The 25,894-nt window shown below is 37.4% G+C and overlaps 1 protein-coding gene across 50 annotated transcripts in view; it reads right to left on the reverse strand.

The window, feature by feature from the left end:
• Positions 1-25,894, reverse strand: part of mycbp2 (MYC binding protein 2) — a 243,579-nt gene that overhangs the window by 140,779 nt on the left and 76,906 nt on the right. For 23 of the 50 annotated variants that reach the window (XM_073911705.1, XM_068223321.2, XM_073911699.1 and 20 more), the window contains exons 12-18: positions 17,725-17,929; positions 17,471-17,635; positions 8,289-8,447; positions 6,438-6,642; positions 5,279-5,424; positions 2,979-3,089; positions 1,451-1,555 (exon numbers count right to left, since the gene is read on the reverse strand). In XM_073911705.1, the coding sequence (XP_073767806.1) occupies positions 1,451-1,555; positions 2,979-3,089; positions 5,279-5,424; positions 6,438-6,642; positions 8,289-8,447; positions 17,471-17,635; positions 17,725-17,929 (1,096 nt within the window). 50 annotated transcript variants of the gene reach the window in all.

The following is a 25,894-nucleotide window of genomic DNA, read 5'->3' on the forward strand; positions in this document are numbered from 1 at the left end:
TCAAGCGCGGGGCTCCCTCCTGTTTGCAAGACGAGAGAGGAGTTTGAGCTCAGGTAGATCTTGAGAACTCCCCTGCTGAAGTAGCTAATGAACAGATAGTGACTGCTCTTGAGAGATAACTATTTAGTAGGAGCATGTCTATGGTGCAAATTTGAATTAGTCAATTAACTTAAGTTGCATGTTTTTTTTGCATGTTTTTTGACGGTGGGAAGAAACCGGGGAAACCCATGAGCATGGGGAGAAAGTGTAAACTCAGCACAGAAACATTGCCTGGCTTGGTAAGGACTAGAACCAGTGACGTTCTTGCTGTGAGGCAACACTGCTAACCACTGGGCCACCATGCCACCCATCTAGGAAAGGAGGAGGAGTAGGGGTGGAAGGGGGGATTCTTCAAAATGAAGATGGCTGTCATATGGAACTTAATGTATTTATAGTGGCTTAGGAATCGTCTGATTGTTGAATCATGAATTGAATAATGCGGCTGCAAGCAATCATAAGCATGTGATCCTCTCCAAATTTGTTTATAAATAAACTTCACTTATGCTAACGCATTAGCATTTTGGCACATCACCTACTGCACTTTTAAGACTGCATCGGTAAGAAGCTGGTTCTTTATTCCCTATATTTTATAATGGAGTCATTTACAAACAAGGCACAATTTTATGTTAATTCCAACAGCAATGGCACATGTAATAAGTTTTTAATGCATGGACATTATTGCTTTCTGTTCTTACAGATTGTTAGGTGGCAGAATCCATCAATAAACAGTGACACTTCACTCCTAAATTACTATTATTATTAATACATGAAGATTTATAACGTTATAAGAGGATTTCAGACAACATTCTTTAAAAAAAAGGCAGTTTATGACCTCTTTAATGATAACGAGTTCTGACACAGAATTATATTCTGGATTGGCCAAATAATATCACAGATTATGATATTATGACGATTTAGACTGGCTTTAATCGCAATCTTCCTCAAAATAACTTCAAGGCATGCTATTCTATTTATATCGGCAATGCACTAGGATCTATTTTAAGCCCTAGTGAAAACTATGCTTGACTAAAAATGATATCTTAAAAAAGATGAAATGCCGGTGCTATTTTAAGCAGGAATACCAATTTTGGCCACTGTTTCCCCACTAACAATTAACACCACATGACACTAATCTAATCCCCCTCTAAATAAGGCATGTGATTTAATCAAATATCGTAACACTGATACTTTTCACCTGACAGCAGTAGCACAGTTTACAGCATGAGGCCAACTCACAATTGTAAATAAGTAGCAGTAAAATAAAGAGTGGTATTTGTTTTTTTTGACCAGAGAGACAGAATAAGACAGAATATTGTGTCTAGAGAAAGCTAGAAGAGTTTGTTTGAAGAAAAAGGCAGAGAGAAGGGCATTATGGGGCTCCAGGTGGAGCCTGTAGTGAAGACCGCAGTACCTTTTAGTTTCTCCCGCATTAGCTTAACAGCCTGAAGAGGTCTTAGTCTGGCTAGCACCTGCTCACGCTGGTTCATAAAAAGGGGACCAGGGAAAACAAGGGGGCCTATGGGGGGAGAGAGAAACTTTCACATGCATGGGGCAAAGCATCTCACAAATGGAAAATTAAACATGGCATATAACACATGAAAACATCATGAAAAAAAGAAGCAAAAAAGGGAACATTCACAAGCAACCCACTCCCAGAAGAAACAAGCATGTGTAAGGTAGAAAGTAACAGTGGTGATCTGCTTTGGGCTGTAACTGAAGCGATAACACTCCATCTTTGAACTCAAAAGAAACTTGTATGAATTATTTGTGAATGTATGATGAAGTGTGCTGAAGAATGGATTGTGATTAGATGTTTCTGGGTGAGGGGTAACCAAGCAGCATTTCAAGTCTACTATTATGTCATATTACACTACAAAAAAATAGGTGGCCAACTTGTATACATACTATGTACTTAACATAAAACAACAAAAACTGGCTAAAAACTAGGGATGCTCCGATCGATCGGCATCGGCCGATAATTACATTTCATGACTCAATCAGTACTTGCTAATCTGGCCGATCTCATGAACTGATCGCAAGTGCTTGTTTATGAAATTACATGCAGAGGAAGACGCACGTGTGCAAACGGGTTACACATACAGTAGCTACTAACACATTAGGAGGTAAATGATGTATGGGGGCATGAGCGTTTGCTGCAATCGCATCACAGCAGCTAAATAGATACAGATATGGTGTGACCTCTTTTTATATTGTCTATTGGTGCAACTCGCACGAGTGTCTCATCCAACCTTATGACTCAAAACACAAATACAACTCAAACACACAAATAGAGGTGAATTGTCGCTTTGTGGCACAAATAAAGCATAATGCTAGGAAATTTACTTAAGGAAAGTTCAATTCACTTAAGGGGAAAAAAAACATCCCGCGAGTAAACTAGAGCTAGTTACATTGTGCTCCTGGTTTAGTTTAAACCCAGCATAAGTTTTACTTTTGTAAAATATTGACTTCCATAGTAGGGAAACAAACATACTATGAAGGTCACAGGTATTCAGCGACAGGTTTTCAAATGTCTTCTTTTGTATTCAAAAAATGAAAAAAAAAAAAGGTTTGCGACAAGTGAAAGAAGTAAATGATTACAGAATTTGTAGTTTTGGGTGAACTATTCCTTTCGGCATGAATCCATTAAAATGGTCAAAAGTGACAGTGAATGTTATCTTATATAAATAATAATATAAATAAAATATTAGCATAATAAAGTAAAATACACTATAAAACTTATGTTTAAAAAATATTAATCAAAAAACCCTGAATAAAACATGACATTAAACTGGTAGTTATATAGTTTCAAAATAATCACCCATTTCTGATTTTGAGTAATGCTATTTAAATTGTAAAAAAATCATTACAATGCAGCAACACACTATTATTCTAAAGGGTGTCTTGGATTATTTTGGGGTCTGGTCATGTAGTCGTCTCACCTCGGCCCTCCTCCAGCCGGTGGCGGCGGTTGATGCGCTGTCTCTTCTCCTCCTGTCGAATCTGGATGTGCTCCTCTATATTGACGCCTGGGGGAGGAGGGACAGGCACAGCTAAAATAACAGAGGTCCAGCACAGGCCGCGCCAATGGAGGAGACAAATGAGAAACAACACAGGCAGGTGAATGATGAGCATGAGATGCAATGCAAGACAGTGAGAGAACAAGAGCAGAGAGGTGATCCCAAAAAAAAAACACACACGTACGCACACACGCTCACAAAAACACACACAAACACAAACACTGCATCACTTGGAAATTATACAGACACAACACTGCCAAAGCAGCCAGTGATCGATGATGTCCATTAGGACTGGGCAGAATGACGTCTTCCACCATAGCGGATTGTTGAAATAAGATATGGACCAACGTGATTTTTATGAATACTTTTTTTTGTGATCAAAAACCAACCTACTTTGTATTTATACATTTCCAGAATTCTTAAAGGAGCAAGCACAGCTCTATAAAAGATTCCACTTGATCAAATATTACAAAAATAACATAAAAAATAGAAACAAAAAAAATGAAATATCAAATACACTGGTCAGATTTGCGGTTAGATGTTCTATTTGAAACACAGCATTTACTAGTTTTCTAATCTTAACTTTCTGGGCTAGATAATATTTCGCAATATGCACATTATTCCAAATATAAAATAAATAAGTAAATAAAGATTTTACAATGTTAGCTGCACTGTAAAACCCAAAAAGATAAGGTAACTCAAAACGTTTGAGGAAACTGATTGCAACAAGCCATTTAAGTTCAAAAACTAATCTATATGAGTATTGTGAACTTACTCCATTTAAATTAAAGTAATGAGATATTTAATAAACTCATTACCTTCAACACTGAGTTTAAAACTCCTTTCAAATGAGTAGAATTAACTTTCAGTCAATTTTGAGTAACTACACTCATTTCATTTGATAAAGTTGACAGTTGGGTTTTACGGTGAACTTAAAAATGTCATGTCACCACAGACTGTGAAAATGGTACCTATATATATTAGGGTTGGGCGATGTCGACCAATTTGGCATCATACGATGTTTGATGGGGGGAGTTTGATAGTGTGCGCGCTACTTGTCTGAAGAGCTAGGAGCGATCCGGGGGTGAGAAGGGTGTGCGACTTATTTGAGGACCGGGAGGGAGGGAGACTCACGGTTTCCGGGAGATTATCACTCATTTTCGGGCATTATGTGTCCCGCACATGCATAGAGACTCCCGGAACTTTAACAACTATAGTGAGACGCGATCCAGTGGTACATCTTTGATAAACTGTCCGACGTGTACTGCTATCTGCCTGCAGGATAATTTTCGTTCTAAAATGCTATTTTAACACTAAGATGTATTAGTGTAAATGAGGCTTAAGTGTATTTTTTGCGAGCGGGTTTGCGATGGGGGCGGAGGATCGGCAATGCCGGCTCAGCATCGTGTTGTCTATTGGGATATTACATATGTAATATATAGATGTGATATATATATGTGTGTGTGTGTATTATGTAGTGTAATTTATTAATGAAAAGTTGTAAATATATACACAATATAATGCTTATTCCTAAATATTTCTCTTTACTATAAATTTTTATAGTATTTTAAATGTGTAACACCTGGTTTTACAAGTTTTTCTGTTTTTGCTGTTAAACAGTATACTATAATTAGTTTCTGTTTAGTGCCGCATATTATTTGCAATAAATAAGTGAACCGAACAATTTTTCCTCTTATGTCTCATTGACCGTTTTATTGATCACTTAGATATGATTGACTTGGATTTAAGTTGCATCAATTTAAAAATGAAAATCGCAAAAATTGCTTAGATGTAGCTAAGCTACTTTTGCCAAATAGCTTTTAGCTTAGCTAGCTACATTTCCCAGAGATTAGCTTTCAGTGTAGTTAAGATGCATTTTAAGTAGAGAAGCTAATAACTTAGCTCACTACATTTTTCAGGTAGCTTTCCCAACACTGTCTAGCATAAATTGACTGTAATCTGCTTTCATCTGCCAATTATTATTAAAAATAGTTGTCTATTACCATTATGAAGTTAGCGGGTAAACAAAAAAAACCCCAGCTGTTTGTTTAATATATAATTGCTGCATTATCATTCTGCCCTTCCCTAATCTGAAAAGATTTGATGAATGTAGACAGTATGGTTCAACATATGACATGATCAGGCCCTCGGACAGGTTAGAGAAGTGATCTGACGGCTATGAAGCTGGAGTGAACGTAATTGGATGACACCTCTGGATGTACCTAACAGCAGGTCCAGCGGTATCATTTCCTTCACAGCATCAAAGATTCCTCTCTGTCTGGCTTCCTGACCATCCAGCTCTCTGGCACAAGCCTTACAGCAGCCACATGACGAACAGCCCGACTCGCCAGAGCCACAGCCACAGATCCTGCAGAGGACACACAAAGATGAATAAATGATGGCTATTATTACTGCAATTGTGGAAGTGAAATTTGAACCGTGGAACTGAAATTGTGCATATAAGTACTTGAAACATAAATAAATATAGACAGTTGAAATTATTAAATTATTAAACCCCCTTTGAACTTCTTTTCTTTTTTAAATAATTCCCAAGATAAGAAAAGATGAGCATAAACTATAATGTAAACACTTTAAAAAAAACAAATTCCACTATGCGCATTAAAAAATGTGTGAATGGACAAACCATCAAGCTGAGCACGTTGTAAAGCATCTGAAATGTCGTTTTGGTCATTCTAATATGCCTTAACCATTTAGTATTAGTGTTGTTATATTATTAATGACCTCCAGAGTCAGGAGCATCTGTGCTCTGCGTCTCACGCCTTCAAACGCCACCGTGCGTTCACTGTGTATCAGGATTGCCTTCTGAGGGGTAAGTCATTTATTAAATGAAGAAAAGATTCACACAGCTTCTCTTAACGCAGCAAATTCCGTTTTTACTGTTGATATTTGATGCCAGATAATCAGGAAATGACGATTTTGTTCTTTTTGACTCGCTGGACTAAATTGTTGCTTTATTCGCACGTCTTTTATGCGATATTCCAGTTTTGTGCATAAATTTTATTCACATCTTTGGATGAAAACATAGCTAATGACATCCATAATGTAAAAAAAAAACTATGGAAGTCAAGAGCTACCAGTTTCCAGTATTTTTCAGAATACCTATCCAGAATATTTTTGAGTTGAACAGTAGAACGAAACTCAAACTGGTATGAATCAAGTGGGTGGTGAGTAAATGATAACAGAAATGTCATTTTTAGGTGAACTATTGTATTATTATTACTCTTTTTAGTCATGTCTTTTGTAATCCATTTAGAACAGTCAACTAAAAAATTGACTCAATTTCTCATTTAAGATGTTGTGAATATTTAGATTATTGTGATCTTGTTGTGGAGCTGTTATTGTGTGTTTGCCTTCTCTCACCCTCCTGGCACTCTGTCAGGTCGGCCACTGCTCACACAGCTGGCCCCATATCCAGTGCAGTCTCCACACACAGTGCACACCATACACTGGTCCAGCTTCCACTTGTGCATGCCAGGCTGACACATCATAGACTTCTCCTCCTTCTCGTCCAGCTCGTCCTCCAGGTCCTCGTCCATAGCGGTGGCCATGTTCTCCACTCCAAACGCTAAAGCAGGGGGGGAAAAAATATGATAATCACAAACACGTGTTTAAACTCAGCTGAGAACACAGACTGGAAAATTACAGCATGACAGGAAGACTGAAGGAGATGTACACTGTAAATAACCATAACTAACAGAATATTAGTTATGGTTTTATACAGTATACATGCTAATAATAGCAAGCTGTAGGGCTGCACGATGTTGTAAAAATCTGACATTGTGATGTTTTGTTTTTTTGCGATATAAAATATATATATATATATATATATATATATATATATATATATATATATATATATATATATATATATATATATATATAGGTATATATTTTATATTGAGATATGCATATAATTTTACCAGTTGGTTTAAAAAGCGCTATTTGTAAAGATTACAGAAAAAAATAATAATCCAATGTAAAATAGCTTGCATAGTCTTCATTGAAGAAATAATTCTACAATTGATTTTACGATACAATTCCTTACGACCTGAATGAACCTACCTTAAACTCTCTCAATATGTTTATACAGTCACAGGCCTTAAAACGCATACAAATGATAAACTTTTGCTTCATAATTTATGGTAAACATCTTCAATGACTCATGAAAATGAAATTAAATCTCATGTTCTGATCTGCAGCTGGTCAACAACAATCTTTATTCAACATTGCAGATCCTGCCATATGACTATTGTGGATTGTGCAGCCCTACTATGCTGTAAATGTATTTACAATAATTACATTATTTAAAATAAATAAATGAAATCAGCTTTTATTTTTCTGCACTTTATGCTATCATGTTTAGTTTCTAAATATTAACAGAGCATAATAATAATAATACTGGGTTTATACAGGTTTATCTTGGAAAAAATAAGAACTATAATACTAACAATAATAAAACAAATGTTATTTATAAAATGTTATTTAATACAAAATTGAAGACAGTCCTATGAGAAAAATGAGCATTAGAGTTACCGTTACATGGACACAAAACAGTTGAGGCCCATTAACAAATATTTAAAAGAGCCTAGAATGTAATATTTCAGCAAATACTTTTCAAAGTCTAAAATTGAGGATTTTTAAAATACTTAAGGACTTGTAGTAACATTATTTGTAAAGAGAAAAAGGCCTATAGACTTGCTTTAAAAATAAGCGTGGTTTTTAATACAATTTAAGCATAAGTAACCACATGCTATTTCTGCAAAGTGCTATAAAATATGTACAACTTAAACAAAAATAAACAATCTGTTCAACTTACTAAAACAAGTCTGTAACACAAACAGATTCAAAATAATTATGAATGTTTATTACATAATCTGATCAGCCTTGGCTGCCAAGGTAAAAAATAAATAACTTTGAACTATATATAGCACAGTTATAACACATTTACAACATTTTAAATGTGTTTCCTATTCCTATTATACTCCTATTAAACATCTCATCTGTTTTCTACATTTAAGCTACCTGACAAAAGTTTTGTCATCGATTTGTAAGTGCAACAAATAATAACTTGACTTCTCGTTGATCATTTTGAAAAGTGTCAGAAGGTAGACTTTCCAGATAAATCCTCTGTTTAAAGAGCCTGGGAATATTCAGGGTCTTTGCCAGTGTATATTTTCATGGCTGGTGTGAAAAGTAAGAAGCCGTTCTCACCTTTCCCTGCCTGGCTCATAGCTCCAGTGTCTCGACCACACTGGCCTTTGTTGTTCACTCCAAAGGTCCAAACCTCCCCGCTCTTGGTCAGGACACAGGTGTGAGCTTTTCCCATGGCTACCTGAGTTACAAAGTGTCCCTTCAAATCTGATACCTGGCCTGTAAAGACAACAGAAAATAATACACAATAAAGCAACTAACATTACTTGTCATCTTTATTCATTTTGTGTAATAAAAAAAAAAATCACTAGTAGTTTGGTTCACTTAGTTATTTTGATCAAGACCAAAGACAGAACCTTCAGAGATATGTGTTTTGTGAATAAAACAATGCAGCGTTGAGTATTTTTATCAGCTAAAACTCACAAAGATATTATAAAATGTTTGAATAAAATCAAAAGAACCCAAAATTCCCTTATCAAACCCAAATGATGATCTGCAACATCAAGACTTTTTTAATGCCTGTACTGATCTGTAATGGGAAATGTAGATCCTACGACAAGAAAAAATAATAGTGCATCTTTTAACATCACTTTCTATTTTTCAAATTGGCTAAAATGTCTCTATAAAGAGAGGAATCATGCACTCTCATGTTAACCAAGATTATAATGAATAGATTTGGCATTTTAGGCTACCACCAGTGTCCCGCAGGACTCAGTTTTGAGCCCACTTATATTTGTTATTTATTTTTGCTCCTTGTGGACATATTGTTAGGAAGTACAGCATGTCCTTGCACTACTACACTGATAGTGCTGTTTTAAGTATTTGTATTAGCTAAAACCCACAAAGACATTAAGTTTTTACAGACGATAACTAGACAAAAACTAAATAAAAATTAAGTGATGATGATGACAACTACAATAAAAACATACTGAAGTTTTTGACAAGAATGTGATTGAGGGATATATTTTGGTAAATATCCAATCAAAATAAATCTTGGTGCAACTTGTTGTAAGTTAGAGGCATAACTTGCAGTTATTGAGATCCCATTGAACCATTTGAGATGTCACAATGAGATGTTGTTGGCAAGATAGAAAACATTTTCATCAAATGTTTTCAGAAGTTTTCTTCAAATTTATCCTCAACAAATTAATTTGATATATTATTATATTCATTAATTTAGCAACTCCATCATACAACTCGCTGACTTCTTCATTCATTTTGTCATGACAGTTAAGGCTGATTTATACTTCTGCGTCAAACACCGGCGTATGCTACGGCGCTGACGCATAGCCCATCGCCGTGGCCGTCGCCGTCACTGACGTGCACCTCTCAAAAATTGTAACTACACGTCGCAACAACGCGTAGCGCAAGCTCTGTGATTGGTCGGCTTGCTAGCGCCGACGAGTCTGGGCGGGACCGAGAGCCGCGCGAATGGCGCGAGCGATTGTTTACAAGTGTGGAGTCCCGTGAAGGAGCTCCGGATGGAAAGTTTTGTTCTTTGTTTACCTCATGGTTAAAGTTGTTGCACGTCCGCCGGTTCCTGCCTCAAAATGAGCGAGTTTGAGTCACTTGTACATCCAGGAAGTGTTCAGAATAGCAAAACAGAAGCGAAGAAACTCGACACAGAGGAACATTTACACCTCACTGCCCACTAGCGTTTCGGAAGTGTTAATGCAGACCAACGGAGACAGCGCGCAGAAGTATAAATGCCCAGCCACGCGCGTTGCCTGCGCCGTGAGTTGCGCCGGTCACTTGACACAGAAGTATAAACCAGGCTTTAGCCTAGTCAGCGTCACCCCTGTGGTTGCAATTAACAATATATTTGTGAGCGTGTCAAGTATGAAAGCCTTGGCAACTCACGGCTGTACGTTAATAACTGTGATGATTGGGTTTAGGGTTGGGGTAGGTGTAGACGTTAATAACTGTGATGGTTGGGGTAGGTGTATACGTTAATAACTGTGATGATTGGGTTTAGGGTTGGGGTAGGTGTAGACGTTAACAACTGTGATGGTTGGGGTAGGTGTATACGTTAATAACTGTGATGATTGGGTTTAGGGTTGGGGTAGGTGTAGGTGTAGACGTAAATAACTGTGATGGTTGGGGTAGGTGTAGACGTTAATAACTGTGATGGTTGGGTTTAGGGTTGGGGTAGGTGTAGACGTTAATAACTGTGATGGTTAGGTTTAGGTGTTGAGTAGGTGTAGACAATAATAACTGATGTACAGTGCCATCTTGCCAACAAAATAGTTTTGACATGTCTCCATAACTTTGCATTGTGCCTGTAATGTAAAACAAGTTACGCCCCTTAGGGCCCTTTATGTTAAGACCATGTTTTGCAGTCCACAGACAGACCCTACTCTTGGAGATGGGCAAAATCTGTGCAGAACCGATTAACGATGATCTTAATCAGGTCAGGGACAGTCCCTATGGACTGGGCAACTGTGGTGGTGGTTCTCATTTTTAAGAAGGGGGGCCGGAGGGTGTGCTCCAACTACAGGGGGATCACACTCCTTAGCCTTCTTGGGAAAGTCTATGCAAGGGTACTGGAAAGGAGAATCCGGCCGATGGTTGCATATAGGATCCAGGAAGAACAATGCAGTCGTACAGACCATGCTACACTGGACCAGCTCAGCTGTTTGCTGCCGAGTGTGACGCAGCTGGGATAATAATCAGCACCTCCAAATCCGAGGCCATGGTGCTCCATGGAAAAATCTCCAGGTTGGAGGAAAGTCCTTACCCCAGGTGAAAGAGTTCAAGTATCTTGGGGTTTTGTTCACGAGTGAGGAAAGGATGGAACATGAGATTGACAGGCGGATTGGTGCAGCGGCAGTAGTAATGTGGCTGATGTACCCGTCAATTGTGGTAAAGAAGGAGCTGAGCCGAAAGGCAAAGCTCTTGATTTACCAGGCAATCTACATTCCTACCATCACCTATGGTCATTAGCTTTGGGTCATGACCGAAATTACAAGATCTGCGATACAAACGGCCAAAATGAATTTCTTTTGAAGGGTGGCAGGTTGCACCCTTATAGATAGGGTGAGAGACTCTGTCACCTGGGAGGAGCTAGGAGTAGATCCGCTGTTCCTCCACATCGAGAGAAGCAGGCTGAGGTGACTCGGACATCTGTTTTGGATGCCTCCTGGACGCCAACCTTGGGAGGTTTTCCAGGCATGTCCCACCAGGAGGAGGCCTCAGGGAAGACCCAGGACACGCTGGAGGGACTATGTCTTTTAGCTGGTCTGAGAACGCCTCGTGATCCCCCCAAAGGAGCTGTCCAAAGTGTCTGGGAAAAGGGAAGTCTGGGGTTCTCTCCTAATGCCCCATTCACACGAGGCTTCAGTATCAATGTTTGACAGAGGGCGTGTCTGAGGTTGGGGCTGACGCGATCATCAAGGCAGCATCACCCAATGAAATTAGTCAGCAATAGGCCACTGTCTGAGCTTGTGTATTTGCTTTCAGCAATCTGATTGGCTGACGCTTCCGTCGACGCTTAAAAAGTTGAGCAAGTCTCTGAAGTGGCGCCAACGGATCCATATTGCATTTCGGCAACGCTTGACGTCACCTATTCAAAGTGAATGGGAAGCGTTGAAGCTGACGCCCTGTGTGAATGGGGCGCAACACTGCTGCCCCGGCCACCTGGCCCCGGAAAAGTGGTCAAAAATGAATAAATGAATGAAAACTAGACTAAAACTAAAATGATCCAGAAGACTAAAATATGACTAAAACTAAAATGGAATGTGCTGTCAAAATTAACACTGTAAATAAGTCAAAAGAGAATGCAGAATTCCTTTATCGAACACATGATGATCTGCAACATGAAGAATTTTTAATGCCTGTACTCATCTGTATTGGTAATTGTAGATCCTGCGACAAGAAAACATAAGGCATCTGTATGACATCACTTACTATTTTTGATTTGTGCTCCAAATTGGTCAAAATGTCACTATAAAGTTATGGATGATGCACTCTTATGTTAACCAAGATTGTAATAAGAAGATATACCATTTCAGGCTAACATCTGCGTCCTGTGGGGCACTGTTTGGGGCCCTCATTTATTTGTCATTTATTTTTGCTCCTTGTGAACATATTTTTAGGAAGTATAGCATTTCTTTGCATTGCTACGCTGATGGCTACATTTCTACACACACAGCAGCTAGCCCAGGATTCAGCTGCATAACTGATTTCTAGAATCACTCTCAGAGCGCTGCTCATTTGCACAAGCTTCCTGGTAAAATATCGAATTGATTTTAACATCTTGCTTCTTTCGTACAAGGTTTTAATAAATCGAACACTTTCATATTTTTCTGATCTTTTCCAAATTTATTTTCCTTCATATAAGCTCAGATCCACCTAAACAGTATGGGGGGCTTTATTTATGTTAAATTTTGGAAAATGGGATAGTCTTAAAGGGATAATTGATCCAAAACATGAGCAGTCAATTACCTGACCCTTTACTTGTTTCAAACCTTTATGACTTTCTACCTTCTTTTAAACACAAAAAATTTTAAAATGTTGTAAACCTGTAACCATTTGTATTTACTTCTCCTACTATGCATGTCAATGGTTACAGGTTTTCAGCGTTCTTCAGAATATCTTCCCTGTGCTTAACACAAGAAAGAAACTCATAAGGGTTTGAAACCAATTAAATAGTAAGTAAATACATTTTTTGGTCTTATATACAATTTTTGAGAAATATATATATATTTGTTATATGTTTTCATTTACATTATAGCAGTGTTTCTCAACCACATTTCTAAAGGACCACCAATACTGCATGTTCTGGATGTCTTGTTTGTCACACAAGTATGGCTTAGCAAGGAGTGTAATTCTTGCACGCTGCCAGCCAATCACTACTCGCTTAGTGAAGATTCTGCTGTCATCTTTAAGGTGCACGCTTGTATTTCAGGAGGCGAGGCTTTGTACGGCAGGGGTGGGGCTGTGTTTCAGAGATTTATGCTAGCCAGTTAGCATTGTCGCAGATTACCTACTGCACCTTTAAGGAGACATGTAAAATGTGCAGAGCTGGAAGTCCTCTAGGAACGTGGTTGAGAAATACTGCATTTTAGTATGCTTTCTTTATATTGATGCTATTGAGTGACATATAAGGTGAACTTCAGTGTAAAAAATGCAGGGATCCACAACACAAATCAATTAAGTTAACTTAAACTTATGCAGATTAAACATAAAAAAAACTTAAGTTGGTCCATCAAAATCTCAAGAATTTAGTTGTTTTTAGCTTAATTCGTTTTGAAAAAGAAAAAAAATGTTTCCACTGAGTGGTACAGTACGGTACGGTTCAATTTTATGTCTGTTCCCACTGTCAAAAGGTACCAAAAAGCAAACTGTACCGTACCACTTTTTGGGTACCCTTTGCAAAGTGTACCAAGCATGACAAAATGGTACCAAAAGACAAAGCAGGATGCGCACTTGAACGCTATTGGTTTCCACAGATATGTCACCAGCGAATGCCACAAGCCAGGAGAATGAAAACAAAGGAACCGCCATTTTTAAAAACACAGCCGAGACATTACACTGTTATATTATATACATATAATAATAAGCCATGGTCGTCCCGAGCTCAAACAAACCTTGTTGGCAACTTTATAAACAGCCAAAAAGCCAAGAAGAGCAAAATCTGCTGTGCCCTGTTGTTGTTTTATGAGCCAGTCTAAAAGTGCGAGTGGTTTTATTTTGTCTAGAGAGCTTGCCGCGCGTCTATAATTGAAATAACGAACTTCTTACACGTGATTATTGAAGTGTTACTGACATCAGATCCTTTCAGAAATGGAGAAACACGAGAGTGAAGCACTAAAAATCAAAAAGGAAGCTGAAAAAACAAAGGAGCAAATGATTCAGCAACCTAAAACGTGAACAAACTGCCATGTTTAACTATTATCATCGCCTTTTGGACTATTATGAACCCAGAATGATGGAATTACTTTCTAACAATATGTTACATGTGCTGCTGAAGATTAGAGACACAGATGAGAGGTTTGCACTGACTGGGCTACATGTTGATGTTGTTTTTGAACCCAATTAAGGACTAAATATATGTTGTGTGTAGTTTTTCTGTAATTGATAACACAGCGGAGACTCTAAGGGCCCTATCATACACCCGGCGCAATGGGGCGCAAGGCGCGACGCAATACTTGTTTGGTAGTTTCAGCTTGGCGCAAGAGTCGTTTTGAGGCGTTGCGCTACGCTGTTTAAATAGCAAATGCGTTTGCGCTCAGATATGCGCCCATAGGCGCTCTGGTCTAAAAAGGAAGGCGTTCTGAGGCGCACTGCTGGCGCGTTGCTATTTTGAGAAACTAAAATAGATTTTTCATTAGACCAAAACAAACCCGGTCTAAACTCCGGCGCAGAGTTGCGCCTCACTTACACACTGCTTAATACGCACAAGAGAGCAATAGGCAAATATCTTTACATATGAAAAAAATTAAATATTAAGGATATATTTAGGATATAATAAGAATAGATATAGGATATAAATATAAAGGATTAAAATATTACAAAACATATTATTTTCTAGCCTACATAAATATGAAAAATCACTGCTTTTATGTCTTCTTCATCTCGGGAGGCTTTTTCAGTTCATTCATAACAATTTGCTTTTGTATAATGTTATCATTACTAGCAGTATTATTTATTATATCCATATTTATATTTGTTTTATTAAAAATAAGCTTAGATTTGTCCACCTGTCAGGTTTTAGACCATAAGGGGCACAGCATGTGTTTTAGGATATAACTCAGGTTTTTGAAGACACTTCGTTAATATTGTTCATTTATTCGTTTGCTGGAAATTAGAACTTAATTTAGAAATAGTTTTGAAAGTAATATTTGCGCTTAAACACAATTAATTATTTATAGACTAATTGATATCTGTAAGTAAAGGTTTCCCTATCCAAGAGCGAAAGTGAAAGTGATCCAATATCTCTCATTCTCACGCAGTAGATGCTTTTTAACAGTTTTCTGTTAAAAAAAAAAAAAAAAAACTGTTAACTGTTGGCAAGTGAAATGCTCAGTTTTTCCACTTAGACTTACTTTGCGTCCTGTAAAAAGCGAATGTGCTTATGGCGCGACGCTGCTGGCTCTTAAAGGGAATGGGAGATGAGACTCTAATTGGTTTATTTTCAAAACACACCTATAACTCATTAAGAAAATAAACTCAACCCTTTTAGACCATGCGCCACGGCGCAAAGCGAATTTTCCCTTCCGTAAATAATAGGGATGTAACGGTATTGTAAATACCGTCATACCGCAATATTAAATTTTTTCGATATTACCGAAGTCGCATGACTCGGTAAAACTATAGGTCTTCTGAGAAAATTTGCTCAGGCGAATGAAGCGAACGGGAGGTAGCTGAAACTTCATTTCCCATCAGCCCCGGCGTGGCCATAATCCTTTGCGGTCTGTTGTCGCTACAGATCCAGTAATGCGGAAATGGAGTGTGCTGCTAGTAGCGGAGATGAAAAAAAGATGGAAATGATCGAACCTAAAGCGGGTGTTGTCGCCGCGCGCGTGTTGAATAGCGGTGCTGTCGCGCGCGTTCTGATCAGCTGTGTTGTGGCGCGCGTATTGTAAAGCGCCGAGGGGGGGTTGAGCGCGCATACTCAAGAGAGGTGTTTTCGCGCGCCTACTGAAGGGCTGGACTGGACGGAAGGTGTGTCGCGTCGCGGGGGCACTTTTAATCGTTTTGGAAGGGCATTTTCTATCCAAGACTAAAAAGGGCATGTGCACTGCACAGGTTGAGCCCTATGTGTGCACGTGCCTGCAAGTTGGGGAATACGACTAATAACAGTCATGGGGACTGCAGAAACACAGCACACTGTTCAGATTGATGCAGACATTGACTTGTACCGCAAAGAGACCTCTATCTCACTCATGGTTTGTCCTCTCAAGTGGGGGAAAGACAATGCACAACGTTACCCACTGCTGTCAACATGGGCCAAGTCAGATCTCTGTCACAGAAAACTCAGTCCCAAATGAGAGGGTTTTTTTTCTGTTGCAGGGGACATTGTAAATACCCAGAGATACCAGCTTTTACCAGATTATATTTATATGATAATTTTCCTTTAAACCCATCTCTATCTAAGTGAGTGATTAAATGTTAAATGTGATGAGTTTTCAACAATACTAAATTGAAACTTAATTTTTTTACATGGTTTAATAATTTTTTGTTATTAAAATTGAAGTTCCTGTTTCAAAGCTTACAGATAGATGGCTAATTTGTATGTCATTGACACTTTTGGCACTTTTTTGGAGTATTTTCAAAAGTTTTTTTTTTCCTGTAAATGATTTAATAAATACCGTACCGTGACATTCATACCGAGGTATTACCGTACCGTGAAATTCTGATACCGTTACATCCCTAGTAAATAAGCAAAAATGCATTCTGACATGCCCTGAAAGCATTTGCGCCCTGCGTTTTGCGCTCTGCGCATGGACCGTCAAAATAGAGCCCTAAGGGTCTGTATGTGTTCATTTATGTTGCATTTATTTATTTATTTATTTTATATAATTGCAGACGTTACAATAGGCTATACTGAACTATGATTGATCTCCAGTTATAATCAAACCAGGTTTTGTTGAGATTAATAATGAACATTTATGCACAAGTGTTCGTGTATAAAGCATCTATTTTGTGCAAAGTGCTTCTCATCTGATATGTGAACATCCTGTACTGCTTTACTTTGACATTTCCTCAAGCGAGAATGACGTCATCTAAATCTTTTTGTCAAACACCACACCACTGGTACCGTTTTAGCAGTGGAAATGCAAGCCTGATAAAGGTGACCGGTACCGAACCGTACTGTACTGTACCACTCAGTGGAAACGGGCCATAAATGAGCTACACACATTTGAATATGCAGCACAATCTGCAGTAACCTAGACAAGTCAGAGTTAAGATGTTTGCATATACAAAAACTCTTCTTCTTTATTAAAAAAAATGATTTCAGAATTAGAGTGTCCCTATATGTAGAAAAGAAACTGCAAGAATACATCTTTGACATCAGCAGTTAAGCTAAGCTGGCAGAAAACCCATTTCATGAAGAAAAATATAGAGGCCATTTATTTCTAGTCGGATGTCCATCCAAATATGGAGGTGTCTAAATATAACCCACTTTTTGTGAATGTGGATCATGAACTGGCTCTAAATAATCTCTCCCAGAGGAGACAGATATATGGTTTTTTACAGAGGCCATCAATTCTCCCCTGCCATCTTTAACAGACACTTACAGGTACTGTCACTGTAAATGGCATCCTTGCCAAACATGTAGAGCTCTCCATCTTTAGTGACGATGCTGCTACTGCCGTTGTTGCAGGCTGTGTAAACGGCCATCTTGGTTTCGAGTTTGATCATCTTCTTGGGTTTGTAGGGCTTTGGTTGTCTTCTGCTCTTTGCTAAAGACAAACACGAAAAACCAGAGATTTAGCATGCGTTTGCAAAAACAACATTATCTTTAGATACCTGTTAAAAATTCCTGTCATACTTGACTCTCCGTCCTCCCCTTTGCTGGCGGAGCCCGTGAAGAAGACGCTCCCATCCTCCGCCACCAGCAGGGCGTGGGAGCCGTCATGTCCCACTGAGAACTGCACAATCTTGGGTGATTTGGTTACAGGCAACTCCACCCACTTCCCAGACAATGGTCCGCCCTGTTTGATACCGAGGCTCTGATACTTTCCAGTATAGTAGATCTGCATGAGTGGACAGGAAGACAATAGTGTTTACAGTTCTCTTGTGTGTTATTAAGTCTGTGAAGAAATACTTCTGACAGATAACAGACAGATACTGCACACTTACTGACACTAGATAAAGCATTTAAGTAGTGACAGGACAATTATTATGCGACTGCTAATAACTGTACCTAATCAGCCTTTTAGAGAACCTGGGGCCTGTTTCAGTAAGGAGGTTCAAACAACTCAGAGTTTAAACTTGAACTCTGAGTTGATTTACCGAGAGATTAAAAACTCAGAGTTTTCGGTTTCAGAATAGCTGATCTGAGTTGGGTCAATCAACTTCGAGTAGACCAACTCAGAGTTAAGCGCGCACACCGTGACTTTAAAAAGGCATTATCAATGGAGCGCAGACATTACGAGTGACTATGGCAATATCTCATAAAAGAGATCACCATTTCTTTCTCCGGCTGAACTTGATGTTCTCATGCAAAGTTATAGCAAATATGAGCTTATATATTTGAAAAGAAGCAGCCATCAGTGAAGAAGAGACAGTTAGCGTGGAAAACAGCTGCTCAAGTTAATGCCTAATTTCACTTTTTAAGAACTTAAATATTTAAGTATAATAAAATAAGTAATGTAATTTGTGACGTTTATATATTTTTTTCTGAACTTTTTTTATACATTTATTAGTTTTAAATGATTTAACAGTGCACTTGTGTGTCTGCCTTTTTATTGATCAAGTGATATAGGTTAATATAACATTTAGAAGGTAAGCAGTACTAAAAATTATTTTTAGAAAGAATAATAATCCCATTAATCTAGTTACAGTGCATATCGAAGGTGAATTTAATTTAATTATTTATAAAAAAAAGGATAAGCCATTCTCGTACAGTTCTTCTGTGTGTGACTAAAATGTAGGCAATAGCTATGTTTCCATCCAAATATATTACATAAATGTATGTGCAAAACTGGAATATTGCATAAAAGATCCGAATAAAATTCCATCCAACGAGTCAAAGAGAAAAAAAATCGTCACTTCCTGATTAAACTGGCACCAAATATCAACAGTAAAAGCAGAATTTACTGTGGTAGAAGAAGCTGCGTCAATTAATTCTTTATTTAGCCTAATTAATGTACTTGCGCCTCGATGTCAGAAGACAGAACACAATAAACACGTGGGGGCGTCTGAAGCCATGAGACGCGGAGACTCTTGACACGCACCAGACGCTCGGAGGTAATTAATAATATACACTAATACTGAAACAGTTAAGGCATTTTAGAATGACTAAAACAATATTTAAGACGTGTTACAGTGTGCTCAGCCTGCTGGGTTGTTCATTTACACACATTTTCATTATCATATGATCATGATCTTTTTTTTTAATGTACATGCTGTAATTTGTTCAGTAAAAGTGTTTCCATCGTCGTTTATGCGCAAATTTTCTATCAAATAAAAGTTTATCTTACTCAGTTATGCGCGTTTTTTATGCATATTTTAAAAAGTTATGTGCATCATGACGTTTTTATCAATCGTTTTTATGCACGTATCCAAAATAAGCATAAAAATAGGTGGGTGGAAACGTAAGGCTAAGGCGAGAAATACCGCTTCATCTTTAAAAAAGGGGAGGAGACCGACAGAAACTCTGAGTTTAGAGAATAAAACCTGCTTCTGACCAGGTTAGATTCACAGAGTAAGTTACCACAGTAACTGACTCTGAGTTAAAGTTACCTCTCTTTCAGAAACAGGCTTGACTTACCCTGCTTTCTCGAGTTTAACAAACCTGCCATTTTGAAACGGAAAACCCAGAGTTTCTCTCATTTCAGGGTTAAAATACTCTGAGTTTTCAGTTAACCTCCTTTCTGAAACAGGCCCCAGCTCACACACTTGTGCAATATCTGCCATTCTTAACTCAACACCATGTCTGTCTAAACGTTTATAATCTTCCCTTCAACAGAATACAAAACAGAGATGTTAGGAAATATGTTTAAAAATAGTCATACAAACTCAATTGTGCTTAATTGTCTAAGCCATTACATAATTGATCTTCCTCTTAAGGGTGCTGTAGCACTTAAATATCAATTTAGCAATTAGAAAACGTCCCTCGTAACAATTTATTGCATAAATGTCTGGAATACGTGATTCTTATTGGTCATTCGTGACATTCCAAGGTATGTTATTCCAAGATAACCACCACTGTAAAAAAAAACAGGCTCATCCAGGTCTCCTGACCAAAGAATATGTTCACATCCATATACCTACATCCACATTAATATTTACATGCTTGTCTGTCTCTTTCTTGTGACTGGGTGATATTTTATTTATGCTCCCTCAGCTTCACTTAGCCACTTTCTGTCCCCAGTAGGCATAAGACGTTTTAATATTAGGTTAGTTTTAGGTCATGATGTTAGGTGACCAATTTTCAAGTCTAGCCACTAAGGACAACTTGATTTGGATGTTCAATAACAAGGTCAAATGACATTGATATTTGGTTAATATTAGGTTGTGTTGGAAAGTGACCAAAATCCAACAGAGCCAACATCTTAAACTAGAGATTACCAAACTTGTTCCTGGAGGGCCGGTGTCCTGCAGATTTTACCCCCAACCCTAATCAAACACACCTGAACAAGCTAATCAAGGTCCTACTATGTATACTTGAAACATCCAGGCAGGTGTGTTGAGGCAAGTTGGAGCTAAACCCAGCAGGGACACCGACCCTCCAGGACCGAGATTGGTGACCCCTGTCTTAAACCAACATCATATTGATGTCAAATACTGACATATTTTCATCAGGTATGGCAACCAAAGTCCAATGCCTTATAGACATCAGTGGTAATGTCCACACAACTTCAAGATGTAACATAACTAGACATTGATATTTGGTTTCATTGTAGGTTGAGTTGCAAGGTGAGCAAAATCCAACATCAGTCTGATGTTGGACACTGATGTCGGTCTGACATTAGGTTCTGAGATCCATCTGATTTTCATTTCCACCCAAAATGCAATGTCCCCCAACTTTGGGGTACAGCGTCAATCTAACATCATGTTGACATCCTGTGCCTGTTGGATCAGTTTTGCTTTTAATTAACGAAATAAAAAAATATTATTGTTTAAAACAATGTTTTGTGTATAATTTTTATGTTTTATGGCAAAAAACCAAGTGGTACATCCAGGAAAATTGTCAGTAAAGCCGGTTCTGTAATTAGCTGTAAACCTCCAGCCCCTGCTTTCAGATGGAGCAGCTTTTACTACATAGAGCCTACAGCTAACCAATTAATCAAAGACAAATTTCATGTGCATTTTTTAAGTAAAATTTACTCTGTAATAAGCTGTAAATATCCAGCAACTGCTTTCAGATAAAGTAGATTATACTAGACAGAACCATAGTTCAGTGACAAGCTAAGCAAAAGATTGCCGACAATTTAATTGGCATAATCATGAAATCAAAAGAGAATTAAAAGAGATTTGACAATTGTTTGCATCACTTCTCAGTGTGATATAACTTATGTGAAAATATCACATTAAATAACATGGATTTATTCCAATCATAAATCCAGTCTATTCTGTATTCATGTTATTATTAGTCATGTTGAATCAACAAAAGTAGGGCTACACAATAAATTGTTTTAGCATCGATATCACAATGTGTGTGTGTGTGTGTGTGTGTGTGTGTGTGTGTGTGTGTGTGTGTGTGTGTGTGTGTGCGCGCAATAGTCAGGACATGCAATGTAACGGACAACATTCATAACTTTAATGTAGAATATTTTAACGAATTATTAATACAATTAATTCCACTTTAAATAAACTCAAGGTCTGTACCCGAATACTGTTTGACTCTCCAGAAATCTAAGAACTTCTTCTAAGATTCTTTTTCTTAGATTTATTTGAAATAATTAACGCGTAAAAAAAAATTAACGCAGTTGCAGGTTTTTTCTACTTCCAGTTGTGGTGGACGTGTGTTCAACATGCAAGAAATAAGACCAAGGAAGCACTTTTTGAAGGCAAGTTTCAATATAAAACAATTAGTCGCATCACCAAGCTCTCCAGAGTTTCATGCAATTTTGGGTGTTTCATTTTTGACTTTCGACTTCTGTTTTAATGGAATTTAAAAACCGCATGGCGAACGGAAAGAAAAACCTCCGCATTTTATGACTCAGTGGTCCTTTAAGACAATCAAAATGCTGCTTACAAGGTAGATAAGAGTAACTTCTTAATCATATTAAAATCGAAGTATTGGTGTCTTATGTAAATCTACTCAGAAAGTCTCGAGCTGTGAAGTCGCGAGCTGTCAAAGACAGCGCATTACTCTGGCTTTCAGCATGAGCCCTCCAAGTTTAGCGTGTTTCCTCATTAAACGCAACGAAAGCGTATGCTTCTCATTGTTGTGACAGAATCCTTGTGAAATACAGCCATACTTTAGAATGTTTAGTTTAAGCAAATTTGACATAAATTTGACATAAATTTGACAAATTTCTTTATTGGCATTGATTGTTTTAAAATTCAAATGACATTAACATGTCAGTGTTTTCATTTCTGTAATAAATATAGCTGTCAAGTCAGGAATTTGTTGGTTTATTGTGAGTCTGTTGTTTACATCAAAACTGTGTTACAAGTTAAACAAAAATTCTAATAAACACTTATATTTTGAGTTTAAATAGTTTGTCTTACATTTACATTAATTTTTACATTTGAATATCCAAAATTACAAGTTTCAGCTATTTAAATGCAATTAATCGCGATTAATTTTTTTTTTAAAAAGTGCGATTAACTAGTTAATTTTTTTATTCGATTTACACAATTTTTTTTGAAGGACACATTTATATTTATTGATAATTTCTTAATTACACACACACACACACACACACACACACACACACACATATATATATATATATATATATATATATATATATATATATATATATATATACATACATTTATATATTATACATAGATTTTTTTTACAAGTTAAACAAAAGTTAAAATTTGTCATTCCTTAATATAATAAATAAATACTTCATTTGTACAATATTCAATAAAAATACATTACATAAATAAATATTGGCAGTGTATCTTGTGCACTGAGGAATGCTAATACTGTAGTTCAGAAATGGAAAACACCCTGGCTACAAACAATGATGACAGAAAATGCATGTCAGCATTTCTGCAATCAATTAATGCATGTGCATAAAGAATTACATGACCTTCTTTTATATCAGAGACCACAGCGTTTAGAAAAGTTGCCCAGTCACGACTTATCCGGTCCTGCTTTTACTGCTATGCTCAGTGGACTGGATAATCTCCAGATAAGGTAAAGAGTGAGTTCAGTCTTACAGGATGATAAACCTACAGCAGCTCTCATATCTCATAAGGCCGGGCACACACACACACACACACACTGCACCTCCCCAGAACACACTCCAATGCTATAGTTCAGTAAGACGCACCCAACACGCAAATTTAACTTTTAGCCACACCTGACAACAACAAGTCCACTGAGATAATAAACCGCCCATGAATTATTTACCAGCATTATTTAACAGAACATGTTTGTATCAATTCCAAATCTAGTCACCAGCAAAATGTCTGAATAGTTTTTTTCCAAAGTCAATTTGTACTTGAATTTAATGCTTATTGTGTGTTGGTTTTATTCAGTCCACTCCCTGTATTTGTACTGCTCTAGGATCACGTGTAAATACACACAAGCTGTGCTCCCCTTTGGCCTCTAAAACGCTCCAGTCTCACATAGTGTCAAAGAGCTCAGCGCTCGACTGGAAGGGTAGAATAATCAAATTACTTCCAGTTATTTAGGCAAGTGTGCGACTCCACAGGCTGCCTTCTCTTTCACACCAGAGACACCATCACTGCCTGACGCGAAACCTCACACACTGCTATGTTCACGTATACTATCTCACACAACCTCTGCTTGCTGTAGATTTATGAGGACTGCAAAATAAATGCACATCCTAAATGGCCAGATGATTGTGCGCCAGCTGAATTTATTCAGGGATATGGTTCAGCAAACTTTTATTACTTGCCAACAGACAAAGTGTTTAATCGTAGAAAAGCTTTTGTGTTTGTAGTTTGGAATTACAGTGATATAACAGCGACTCAGCAAAAGCAGAGTAAAGGTGCCAAGTTAAGGCTGCTGTGTGCCTGCTCATAATTCAATGTTAAGGCAAAATGCCATGTAAAAGCCAGGCTAAATTATGCCTTCTCTGACCCACTACTATCCCAATATACAGTTTTAATTGGTGTGTAAATGCATTTATGCCACCTTTGAGCAGCATTAAACTATTTGTGAAAAAGCCACTTAACCCAACTCGAGAAGCACTTCTGTGACACCTTTGTGTTGTAAATATAGCACAGTACAATGCAAAAACATACACAAAACTATGAGCAATTCCATGCAAATTTCAACCTTGTGAGAAAAAAACAGTTTCTAAGTTTTTTTTGTGTAAGCAAGTATTTTACAGTACTTTAGAAATACTCAAAAATGTCTCTGTCAATGTTTTTAAACAATTTTGTTTGATTTACCAAAATTTTACAAGTGACAATTTCACACCTGTCACATCCATAACAAAGCTTTATTCCCATAAATGCAAAAATATTTAATAAAATAATATCAATCATGTTTGTTCTATAGAGGGCCAACTTTTATCCTTCCGATTGGTGTTTCTTTTTTTTTTTTTTTGCAGGGGTTGTGCAGTTTAATACACAAAATGTATACGAAGCATATGCTCTAAACTCGCATACTTTTTTGGTCACATCCATAACACATGATTTATTTCCACATTTAAAGTGCAAAATATGTTAACAGATTGATATTTTTCTGGTCCCATAACTCTGTGGTCAGTTGTTCTGGAAAAATAAAAACAAATGTTTCAATATAATGTTAACATATACTTTCTATATGAATTTATGTTTTGAGTTTTTACTGCAAATGTCAAATCCATAACGCTGGAACTGCTTGTATAAAAAGGAACGTAAGAGTTAAGAGATCTGCATCGTGGAACAAAATCCTTTTACATAATGTTACATCCTTTAAATGTTTTCAATATTGTTTATTTATTGTGTGTTTACTGCCCAATGGGTGTGGTTATGTTGTGTCCTTGTGTTCTGTGGCTGTTTCTCAAATACAAGAACGCAGAGAACAGGCTTGCGTTCTTTTAAAGACTGTACTTGCCAAGTTATCTGGGAAGAACAAACTCGGGAGACCGCGAGAACAGAGAACGCATCCTCTGAGAAATGAGATGCTGCGTTCTTCCTAATTGACCTTCAGGTATTTTTAACTACCAATTATTTAAACATTACAGCATTCATAATAACAATTTATTGTTTTTCCCCTTTTCAATATATATATATATATATATATATATATATATATATAAGATAATTTTTATACAAATTTCAGCAAAAAAAAAACAAACAAAAAAAAATAAACACCCTCAATCTGTTTATTCCTTTATTAAGATTTTCATAATAATGTATTATTTCACCTCATTTAGGGAAACTCCTGAGGTAAAAAAGTTATATCTTTGAACTTTTATAATAAGAAGAATGCTGTGCATCCCACCTCCTTTATTTAGCCACAATGACTTCTGGTACTTTGAGCAATTTTTGCGCTCAAGTTTGCAGCCACGCATCCTCAATATCAAAAACACATCTGGGAACTTTCCCACGTCCTCCGTTCTTGTGGTCTTGAATTTTGGAACTAAACTTTGACGGTTGATGATGACGTTACACGAGAACACGAGGAGGCTACAATGCTGAAGAACTCACATTGAGAACCTGTCTCTCTCCCACTTCCTAGGGCTGCGTCCAAAATTTACTACTAATTAGGTACTGCCTTTGAATTTAAACGTGGCAAACTCAGCCATTAGAAAAGTATGTTCTATACAATATGAATGTGAAAAGTATGAATGGAATTCGGATGTACTACATTTGCATTACCTGAAGAAGCTGATTAGGCACAGGTGATACTC

Source organism: Danio rerio, chromosome 9 (assembly GCF_049306965.1).
Source record: "Danio rerio strain Tuebingen ecotype United States chromosome 9, GRCz12tu, whole genome shotgun sequence".
Classification (NCBI taxonomy): Eukaryota; Metazoa; Chordata; class Actinopteri; order Cypriniformes; family Danionidae; genus Danio; species Danio rerio.